This window comes from Hipposideros armiger, unplaced genomic scaffold (assembly GCF_001890085.2).
Source record: "Hipposideros armiger isolate ML-2016 unplaced genomic scaffold, ASM189008v1 scaffold_332, whole genome shotgun sequence".
Taxonomy (NCBI): Eukaryota; Metazoa; Chordata; class Mammalia; order Chiroptera; family Hipposideridae; genus Hipposideros; species Hipposideros armiger.
Window position 1 is genome coordinate 629,913 of NW_017731682.1, and position 11,185 is coordinate 641,097.

The 11,185-nt window shown below is 44.6% G+C and overlaps 1 protein-coding gene across 9 annotated transcripts in view; it reads right to left on the bottom strand.

The window, feature by feature from the left end:
• Positions 1 to 11,185, bottom strand: part of TSPAN11 (tetraspanin 11) — a 79,869-nt gene that overhangs the window by 60,643 nt on the left and 8,041 nt on the right. For 6 of the 9 annotated variants that reach the window (XM_019661021.1, XM_019661019.1, XM_019661028.1 and 3 more), the window contains exon 2: positions 5,461 to 5,582. The exons of 2 other annotated variants lie outside the window; for them this stretch is intronic. In XM_019661021.1, coding sequence (XP_019516566.1) covers positions 5,461 to 5,497 — 37 coding nt within the window. In that variant the 5' untranslated portion in view covers positions 5,498 to 5,582. The remainder of the gene's footprint in view (positions 1 to 5,460; positions 5,583 to 11,185) is intronic. One more of the 9 variants, XM_019661020.1, reaches the window with a different exon arrangement.

Sequence of the window (11,185 nt, forward strand, 5' to 3'; positions counted from 1 at the left end):
ACATAGTCCCAGGCAGGGTGACCAACCATCTGATTCACCCAGGACTGAGGGATTTCTCTGAATATGGGACTTTCAGTGCTAAACCTGGATAATTCCAGGCAAACTGGGGCGCTACTCCCAGATGCTGCCAAGACTGGGGATCTTGGGATCACACTTTGAATCAGTATCTGAGCATCTGAGTGGATAAGACTGAGTGAGGTAGGGGTGGAACACCAGGGTAGGTGTCCTCTCACATAAATCCACATTTAGGACAGTTCCTGTTGAAACGCCAAAGATTTCCCAGATAGCCTGGTAATGCAGCTTCAGGGCGCCGACCCCTCCAGGCCAAGGTCCTGACGGCAGAACAAAGATGGGATTCAGGGCAGCCAGCCTGGGGCTACTGAGGGCATAGTCAGGACCCATGCCATAGGACAGCTCAGAAAAGCAACAGCGAATGCCTTGATGCTGAAGTGATGGATTTGGGGGAACGTTCATCTGGGCTGGACGTACAGAGTCATGGGCTGTGGGCCTGGGGCATTATTGTCTCTTCTACTCCCCCCACCCCCAAGTGAACTGAATGAATTTCCAAGTGCAGAAATGAGGGACATGCAAAAATAGTCCAGCTGGCTGGCCAGATGTGCTGGTGAGCAGGGCAGGGCTCAGCCAGGGGGAGTGTCTGGGAGCAGAGTGGACCACACCAGGAGGTGGGTGCGGGCAGAGCTGGTCTTTTCATGGTGATGGGTGGCAGGGGGCAGGCAAGGAGTGCTTGGGAACTGACTATACACACTGCACATAAATACAAGGCACTGTTGGCCCTGGGCCACCCGCATCCTTCACTCATTCAACAAACATGCATTGAGTCCCCACTTTGTGCTAGCTGTACTTAGAACACTGGAGTTTGTCCTTAAGGAGCTCACAGCAACCATGGGGGTGAGGCACAGGCATATAAATACCCTCCAAACCCTGATGGCAGCAGAGGAAGTAGCATTAATTCTGCCAGATTGGGATGAGGGGGGTGAGGGGGAAAGAGGGGCATTTAACTTGGTTCCTGAAGACAGGCAGAAAAGGAGGGAGGTATGGCTGGGCTCAGGGGCCTGGGCTGCAGACAGGCTGACAAATCAGGTTGGCCCCACATAGTCGTGACCTTTCCCCCTTTCCCACATGCTTGATTCTCGGGACCTCACCAGCCTCTTATTCTCTATCTGCTCCCATAGCAAGAGCTCAGGTTGGGGGTCCCCTGACACTTCGCTCCCTAAGGCGAGAGCACCCCATACCCGGGGTGGGGTGGGGTGGGCTCCTGGGGAGCTTGGTGATTCTAAACTAAAGTCAAAACCAGACCCACCCTAGCTCCACCCCTTCAGTTAAAGAAGTGCCAGTTTCCACCTCTGGGTTCTTGGCCGACGGGAGCCCTGCTGCATCATGGTCACAAACAGCTGGCAAGGAAACAACAGTCTAAGTGACTTAATTAATGACTTAATTTAGGCTCCTAATGAAACCTAGCAGCTGTTCCACATGTGTGGTTCCTTCTCCCAGACAGACTTTCTTGTCCTTCTTTGTATTCATCTCCCTCTTATTTAATTTCCACTTGCCTGGTGGGTGGACAGCCCCTCTAAGCAGTCAGAAAAGTGGGGCTTCCTCAGACCCTCTGAATAGCACAGCTGGAAGGAGTCAAAGGATCCCCAGCTTGGCCCTGTGGAGAACTGAGGGAGCCGAGGCTGGGGGGTGAGAGGAGTCCCCCTGTGGCCAGAGTTACACTGCCGATTAGTGGCAGGTCAGGGACCTGGTCTCTTGTCTCCACAGCACCCAACAAGATTTTGATTGGCTGATATAACACCAGCAACAATCAATAATGATGACTTACTAAATGTAAGTAGGCACTGCACTATGTGCATTAATTAATTTAATGTTTAACATAATCCCATGATCGGATTATTACCCCTTTTACAGAAGACGAAATTGAGGCACAAAACTAGAAAGTGGAGAGAGATGTGCAGAGTGGGTGCAGATGTTTTAGTCTTCTCTGGGCAGTTCTAGTTTGGGCTTCTTGTAACTTCCTTCAGCATTGTGGCCCTTGGTTGAAGCTAAGAATGAGGGAAACTTCCCTGGCCAGGGACCCCAGGGTGCTGCAGGAGGCAGCAGGGCCAGTGCGCTCTGATCCTGGCAGGATCCTGGGTTGGGAGGACCATGGTAGCTGTCACCACCAACATACCAAACTGCTGGGGGAACCCTCTGGGGGGAGCACACTTTTCCCCTGGTCCTCCATCTCCTTGACTTTGAGGCCAGGGATCTGGCAGCTGCTGGTGCTGTAGGGAGACACAGGCTGGCCTGTGGCCTCTGGGTGACCACCAGCTTCTTTTATGTCAGTGCATTTGTTGTGTGTGGGTACACGAATGCAGGCAACTCTTTTGGCAAATCTAATATAGGGTTAGATTGCTAACTATAGCATCATGTGGATGGTGCTACAGGCAGAATTTACAATCCCAGCACTAAGAATTCCTACTCTTTATGCCCTGAGATATGTTTTCCTAAATACCTCTGTATTACATGCATTATATGGATTAGTCAGGGCTCCATTCATAACCTTCAGCAGGTGGCTTGGCTTTCTCCTTATTCTCTGTATCTATACATGCACAGAGTCTTGGAAGGTTCTGCCTGTAGATGGATATCACCCTTTGCTATGTTTTTCCTCAGTCCTGTTTTTAAATTGCAGTCTGACCCATGAAATGAGGACTCTCCCAGTACTTTTAACAAGAATCAGTGAACAAACAGAACAGTACTAGTCAGCAGGTTAGAGGATCTGGGTGTGAACACCAGCTGACCCCTACACTGGTGTGACCCTGGGAAAGTCACATGACCTCTCGGGCCTCAGCTTCCTGCTCTGTATAATGGAGCTGATGGAGGTCCAGCTTTGTCTCTCTTGCAGAGAGGCTTGTGAGGGATGGGGAATTTGCAAGAACTGTTTGCACTGTAATTTTACATCCTTAGTGTTATACAAGGGTGGAGGGGTTATTACAACCAGCTCCCTAAGTGCTTTTCAAATGAAGGACAATAGGTGGGTAACCCTATAGAATACATAAGCCAGAGGCCACGTATCTGATAGTTGGAGACACAGTCTACCTCCTGCTAGTGGACTCTACCCAGATGTCCACCACAGGAGACCCTGTCCGCAGGTGGCCATGAAGAATCCACCTGCAGAAAGCCAAGACCTTTCCTTAACAAAGTAGATTGGTTCAAATAGGAAAGTCATTTTAAAAGAAGGAGGGAGGTACAAATATTAATAATATGTAACTAAGGTTAAGATTAAGATAAGCTTCAAAATCATGAGAGCCTATCATATAACCAGTGGTGGGATGAGGCTAGGTAAAAATTGTACAGAATTATATTCTCTATAGAATTACAAAGTAATAAATTTGCATTATACATTGGAAAGCAACTGACAGTTGAAGGGGATCTTTTCCAAGGGTTATTCTAGAAACAGTACAGTTGAAACCAGTAAAGAGCCCCCTAGGTTTCTACTTACCATGTTTAGGTCTGAACCTATGAAAGTATATTCAGACATTATTTTTCTTAGTCTTCTCTTTCTTTTCATTCATCAGCATCTTACTTTCTAAGCTCTGATTCACCCAAAATGTCCCTAAATTGCAATTTTGGTATAACCTCCTGCTGGATGTCTTGGTCCATGGTTCATTTGAAAGGCTTCTAAACTCTCCTGTGTTGACCACCCGAAATTTTCTAGTTTGTAATGGCATCTTGCTTGAAAGTGTGACAAAAATCACTTTAGTTAGATAACTCTTTCTTGAAAGGTAGATGTAGCTGAATATTATCACTCATTTGTATTTGGGTGTGAATTAAAACAGATAATTTCCTGTTTTTCTAACCTTTTAAAATTAAAGTTTAATAACATTGCAGTAAAGTACAGACATCTTCAGTATACAGCTTAATGATCTCTTCTAAAGAATATATCCATTTAAGGCTATGTATTTCCCTCTGAGTACTGCTTTGGCTGCTTTCTGAACATTATGATCTCTTATATTTTCAGTATTCATTTCAATGTATTTTCTAATTCTTATTGCAATTTATTTCTTAATCTAAGATAAAATGTGTATCGCTTTATTTTCAAACATTTTGGGAATATTTTAGTTGTCTTTTTCTTGTTGATTTCTGGCTTGATTCTACTGTGGCTGGACAATATACTCTGTATGATTTCAGTCCTTTGAAATTTGTTGAGATTTGCTTTATAGCCCAGAAAATAATTATTTCAGTGAACCCATGTACATTGAAAATAATGTGTATTCTTTTTGTTAATCATGTTATTAAAACATATATTCCTACTGAAAAAAAAGATAAGAAGGGGAGAAGGCAAGGGTTATAGTGAACATTAAGCACCTCATCTCAGTCCTCAACACAGTAAGGTGCTGCAAAAGGAGCAGTGGGGTGGGAGTGGGTGCTCAAAGGCAGGGATGCAGCCTAGGAACCCCTGGGTGGGTGGTTGGGTGGGACTCCATGAAGCTGCATTTCAGGGCCTCTGCCATCAAAGCAGGGCTAATGAGGTCATTAATCCCAGAGGTGATGAATGTCACCCCTATCCATTCCCCCTCTGTGCTGACTTAAGGAGGACTGGACTTGTACCATGAAACCTGGGCTCTAGTTCCACTTCTGTTTCTAACTTGCTCTGTCACTTTGAGCCTCAATAAAACTATAATGAATCTATCTTCCTTGCTGGGTTGGGTAAAGATGTGACTCCATTCCAGGAGTTAGCCATGGCAAAGTAATTGCTGACCACTTCTGCATCAGGCAGTCTGGCTTCAAAGTCCCCCTGACTCTGCAGAGGACCATGTGTTCCAGTTTGCCCACAATACCAGTTTCTCCAGGGCAGTTCCAGTTTACATCTGTTGTCTTGGCATGATTATTATAGTGCCCCTTTTCACTTAAAAATATCCTAGTTTGGATGTTCTCCTGGCTCTTCACAACTATGTTATATTGCTTGTCAACAATGTTCAATGTTCCTCAAGCCTCTGAATCTTTCTGCTGCAACCCCTCCACAGGCTATAGGTTATACACACCCACTTCATGTTTTTACATGGAGTGCCATCAACTCCCATTAATTAAGCCTAAGGCATTTGCCTTAATTACATAATTTGCTAAAATCTGAGCTCAGTTCTATATCCTGAACATCTATCATAGCATCTGATGCATGGGTGTCAGTAGATGCTGAGTGAATGAATGAACGGATGAACATATGCACTAAAGAGCCATGTGAAAAAGCACCTGCACTCTTTAAGAGTTACGCAAATATTTCTCATACAGTTCCCAGGACAACTAAGTCAAAGATGATGAAAAGGAGAGAAGCAAAGCTCATAGCTTCTGTGCCCTGAACTTTGTGAACAGTTCTGTGTGGATGGTTTAGCACAGGCGTCAGCAATTCCCCCACAGGGCCTCCCAGGAAGTCTTGCACAAGTCAGCCCAGGAAGCTCCTGTTACCTTTTTCTCCCCGGAGCTTTTTCTGTCCTCTCCACATCGTCCTTTCTTTCCCCTCGTCTTTCAATTCCAGCCTCAGATGAAAAACATAGACCTATATCCATGGTACATCAAAGCAGAAAATCCTTTTGGAAATAATCCAAACGAGGCACAAATGAGATCAGGACAGTTGCACTGGTGGAAAATGCCTGGGGCACAGTCAGGGGCTTCCTAGAGGAGTCAGACCTCTGGAGGAATCACACAGGAGGGGCAGCTTTGACAGGTATTGACAATGAACATGTGTCTGCCCCTTCTCTGAGCCCCACATCCTCTTTTTCTTGCTCCAGTACTTAAAGATGGTTCCCAGCAGAGGCTGGGAAAGCCAGGAGCCCCAAAGCCCACCCCAGTGGGATCTCAGTGCTGAGAAACATAAGTGCCTTTCTCTCCCACCTCCTGCAGACACCCAGAATCACAGGCTGCAGAGCTGTGAGAGGTGGAGTGTGTGTGCATGCTGGGTCTGAAAGTAGCTGGCTGAATAAACAAATGCCAGATTCAAGGGATACAGGTCATTCTCTACCTCAGCCCCTGCACAACACCTCCTCCACTGTGGTCATGGCCAGTCCTCACAACCAATCAGTCTGAGGATCAATCCCTTCCATTGATGTGCAATCAGTGATCAAAGCTCAACTACAACAGAAGGGCACACACAACCTACAATAGTGACACACCTGGAGCACCTGGCTCTGGTGACCAGGGAGATTGCACCACTGAACCCCACAGGACACCTACTATATATGGTCACTCTACCAAGACTGGGAGACATAGCAGCTCTAACTAATACATAGAAACAAACACAGGGAGGCAGCCAGAATGGGGAGACAAAGAAACATGTCCAATAGAAAAGAACAGAACAAAGCTCTATAAAAAAGAACTAAACAAAATGGAGACAAACAATCCACCAGATGCAGAGTTCAAAACACTGGTTATAAGGATGCTCAATGATCTCAGTGAGAACTTCAGCAAAGAGAAAGGAAACATAAAAAAGAACCAGTCACAAATGAAAAATATAATAACTGAAGTACAGAATACATTAGATGGAATCTCAACAGATAAAATGAAGCAGAGGACTGAATCACTGATTTAGAAGCTAAAGTAACAGAAAACACCCAAACAGAACAGCAAAAAAGAATCCAAAAAAATGAGGATAGTTTAAGGAGCCTCTGGGTCAACATCAAGTGTACCAACAGTCACATCATAAGGGTACGAGAAGGAGAGAGAGTGCAAGGAATTCAAAACCTATTTAAAGAAATAATGACAGAAAACTTTCCTAACCTGGCAAAGGAAATAGACATAGAAATCCAGGAAGCTCAGAGATTTCCAAACAAGATGAACCCAATGAGGCCGACACCAAGACACATCATAGTTAAAATGACAAAAGTTAAAGACAAAGAAAGAATCTTAAAAGCAGCAAGGGAAAGGCAGTCAGCTACCTAAGGGTGTTCCGATAAGACTGTCAGCTGATTTCTCAACAGAAACTTTGTAGACCAGAAGAGATTGATAGAAAATATTCAAAGTGATGAAAAAAGCAAGGACCTAACCAAGATTACCCCACCCAGAAAAGCTATCATTTAGCATTGAAGGACAGATAAAGAGTTGTCCAGACAAGAGAAAGCTATAGGGGTTCATCACCACCAAACCAGTATTACAAGGAATCTCAGAGGGACTTCTTTAAGATGAAACAAAAAGATAAAAAATTTGAATAATAAAATGGCAATGACTACATATCTATTAATAGTTACTTTACATGTAAATACATTAAATGCTCCAATATATTAATTTGAGCATTTAATATATATAGGGTGGCTGAATGGATAAGAAAACACAACCCTTATATGTACTGCCTACAAGAGACTCACTTCAGATGGAAAGACACACAGATTGAAAGTTAAAAGACGGAAAAAGATATTTCATGGAAAAAAAAAAAAAAAGCTTGGGTAGCAACACTTATACCAGACAAAAAAGACTAAAAAAAAAAAAAAAAGCTACAACAAGAGACAAAGAAGGATCCAGTAATTCCACTTCTGGGTATTTATCCAAAGAAATCCAAAACACCAACTTGAAAAGACATACGTATCCATATGTACACTGCAGCAGTATTTACAATAGCTAAGATAGGGAAGCAACCTAAGTGTCCATCAATAGATGAATGGATAAAGAAGAAGTGGTACAATGAAATATCACTCAGCCATAAAAAAGAATGAAATCGGGCCGGCCGAGTGGCGCGATGGTTAAGAACTGGCTTGGGACGCCAGAGGGCCCTGGTTCGGATCCCACATATGAGGGCCAGTGACACTGCCCTGTGCAGCTAAGATGGTGAACAACAGCTCAACCTGGAGCTGGGCTGCCCTGAGTTGCTGGCAACGGCGTAGGCTGCAGCCCCTGCTGCAGTGGGTTGCCATGGTCTACCGTGTGTAGCCAGCAGCCAGCGTGAGCGGCCAGCAGCCGCAGTGAGCGGCCGTCCAGAAGCCGGCGACTGATCTGCCTCACCTGGGAAGAGCGCAATGATGGTGCCAACTTGGGCCAGTGAAGCAACGTCCTCCACAACTAGACTAAAGAACAAAATGACAGCAACTTGTCTGTTCCCCTTCCCCCAATTCCCCAGGACTGTTCCCATCCCCCCAATTCCCCAATAAAAATCTAAAAAAAAAAATAAAAAATGAAATCTTGCCATCTGCATCAACATGGATGGATCTAGAGGATATTATGCTAAGTGAAGTAAGTCAGACAGAGAAAGACAAATACCATATGATTTCACTTATATGTGGAATCTAGAAAAACAAAATAAATGAAGAAACAAACGCATAGATACAGTGAACATTTTTTTTTTTTTAGCTGAGCCTTCTTGCCACCTGTTGGCAGCTTAGCAGCAGCTCAGCTCAGGCCCGTGTGGGAACTGAACTGGCGACCCTCTTGCTCAGAGCTTGCACTCTTGAGAGAGCTCTTAACCAACTGAGCTACTCGGCCGGCCCTTACAGTGAACATTTTGATGGTTGCCAGATGGGAGGAGAGTTGGTGGGGGGGAGGATGAGTGACAAAGGGGAACGTATTAAGAAGTACAAATTGGTAATTGCAAAACTGGTAGTTACAAGATGGTCATGGGGATGTAAAGTACTGCATAGGGAATATAGTCAGTAATATTGTAACAACTATGTATGGTGACTCCATCCATCCACCTGTCTACTGCACAACCTTCAGGATTATGTTCAACTCTTTCTCAATGTCACCATTTCTCACAATACTGAATACTTTATCAAGGTGTCCCCTCCTGTAGCTCTCAATAGGCATCTTATGAATCCACTCATTCTGCTTTTCTCACTGCTACCGCCCATCCATAGGTCCACCCCTCATTTATTGAGGCACTGGCCTGGTTGGTTGTTCATGTATCTGTTTTCCCCTCTTAGATTAACTAATTAATTAATCCACTAATTCATTGAACATTTGAGGCATCACTATGTGGCATATGATGTGCTAGGTGTTGGAGATGTAAAACAAAAAGGATGAACAAAAAATAAAGGAAAGAATGAAACAGTCCCCAACTTCAAAGAGCCCTCAGCTGGGGAGATAAACACATCGACGACATCACTCCAACACAACGCATGAATGTGAGTCTGGTCTTCTCATTTTGGTTTGGGCGGTCACATACATGAAGGGAAAAGTGTCACCCGTACTGGCTGTTTGACTTGGGGTGGGTCATCTAATATACAATAAGAGGGCAAGGAGCCCCAGAAAGTGACCGCGCTTCCTGGGGATGATGGCAGGGACCGGCCAGGCTGGAGGAGAGGTGCTTGGGTGGGAGGAGGGCGCCCCCACAGACACCTTCATTATGGTGCATATTACTTCGTGCTTAAGTGCTTTCACAGCCTGCTCACTTGGAATCAAAAAGGTGCAGACATTCCTCCCAGGCAGCAGGAAATGAAAAAAAAAAAAAAAAGAAAAGCCTGAATGACACAAAAACTCATCTCCTCTCCCAGAGAGGAGGATTTGTACAATTTCTCATTTGCTTTCAAAATAGTGCCTGTCTTGTCTCTGGAGCAGGACACCATGGCTTAGCAGTAAGCCTAAAAGACCATTCCTTCCAAGGACTTACAATTTGGGGGCCCCTGAAAAATGTTACCCTATATGTACCAGGGTGCCATAGGTTTTAGCAGATACCTGAAGAGGTTTATAACTTCCCTTTAAGAAATAGGTAAGGTTCCTTTTGGGTAGTTACAGATGAGGCCCAGACTATCAATTCATGTCATAGGCACAGGTTCAGAGACCCCGTGGGCCCAGGGATGCCAGGAGAGGCAGAATGGGGGGCTAAAAGCCAGGTATCCGGGTATGCAGACCCTCAGTTTAGCTTGCTTTCTACCACAGCGCACAGACTACAGACCTGTGCACATGCATATACGGATGAGGGAAAGAACACGCATGCATCCAAATTTAAATTCCAATTTTCACTGTGGGACTTGGATGTAAATCTGTTAGGTCTTAAGTCCAGGAGGTGATGTAATTTACTGAAGAGGGTTTGGAAGCTGCTAAGCTCCCTGATAAATAAACCATGTTTCCTCACCTCAGGTCTGTGAAAACATATTTTCTAGCGACTTAGAACCTCCTTGGAAAGTATTAGAATTTTCTCCCTACAGGAGAGCCAAGCACACAGATACTTGTCTTTTGAAAGGTACTTGACCTTTCTGGGCAAGGAAATAATGCACTCACATGGCAACTAACCAATAACCCTGCTCTGTTACCTTAATTCTTTCTCAACATGAATACTTCGGTTCCATGAGTTATAGAGGGAGGATGTTATAGAAACGGACTTGGCATCAGAGCATCCTAGATGTGCCCACATTGGCTCCCTAACCATGTACTAATTATATCATCAGCATGATCATCACCACTCATTGTTCCCAAGGTTTGGGAAGCCACAACTTGCAGATGGAGAAAAAACTTTAGAAATCAGTCCACTCCCATATGTTGGCCAGAGAGACCCAGAGGGTGGACGCCATTTCTCTATTCTCACTGAGTAAGGCTGAGAAGAGCTGCAACTCAAACCCTTATATCTGGTTTTCAGCCCAGGGCTCCAGGTTTGCGGGGGCTGCAGACTCAGAGTGCTGCCGATGGGCATGATCTCTCAGCTCCCAACACCTCTGGTTGTCACCAAGGCCAACAATGCTAGGACATCAGGAGCTAAATAAAGAGCCTACGGTGCTTTGGAGACATGAAGAGCTCTAAAAGGATGCATCGTTATTATTGATGATAATATATAATATTTATACTACATATTATGTAATATATGTAATATATTTATACACCACTTTGCCTGCTAACTTCCAAAATGAGAAAGGAAGAAGTTAAAGACCCAGCCAGCTCTGTGGATAGCAGCTGTATTCTTGACAACTTGGATAGAATCTTTATCTCTGGTTGCCCTGTGTGCCTCTCTAGTCCTTGAATTATTTCTAAGGTGGCACACAGCATTCCAACCTTTGGATGGTGTGGCTCACGCCCTGCTAAGGACGCACAGGACACTGGGCAAGACTTGGGAAAGCTGGGAATAACTGCTTTACATGTTCACAAGCTTAACCAACTTAGATTTATTGAAATGTCACGTCGTGCATGATCATAGGCAAGCTTCCCCACCTTCATTCCCACCAGTTTTTCTGTTTGTTTGTTATTTTAAGATTTTTTTAATTGGGGGAATTGGGAGGAT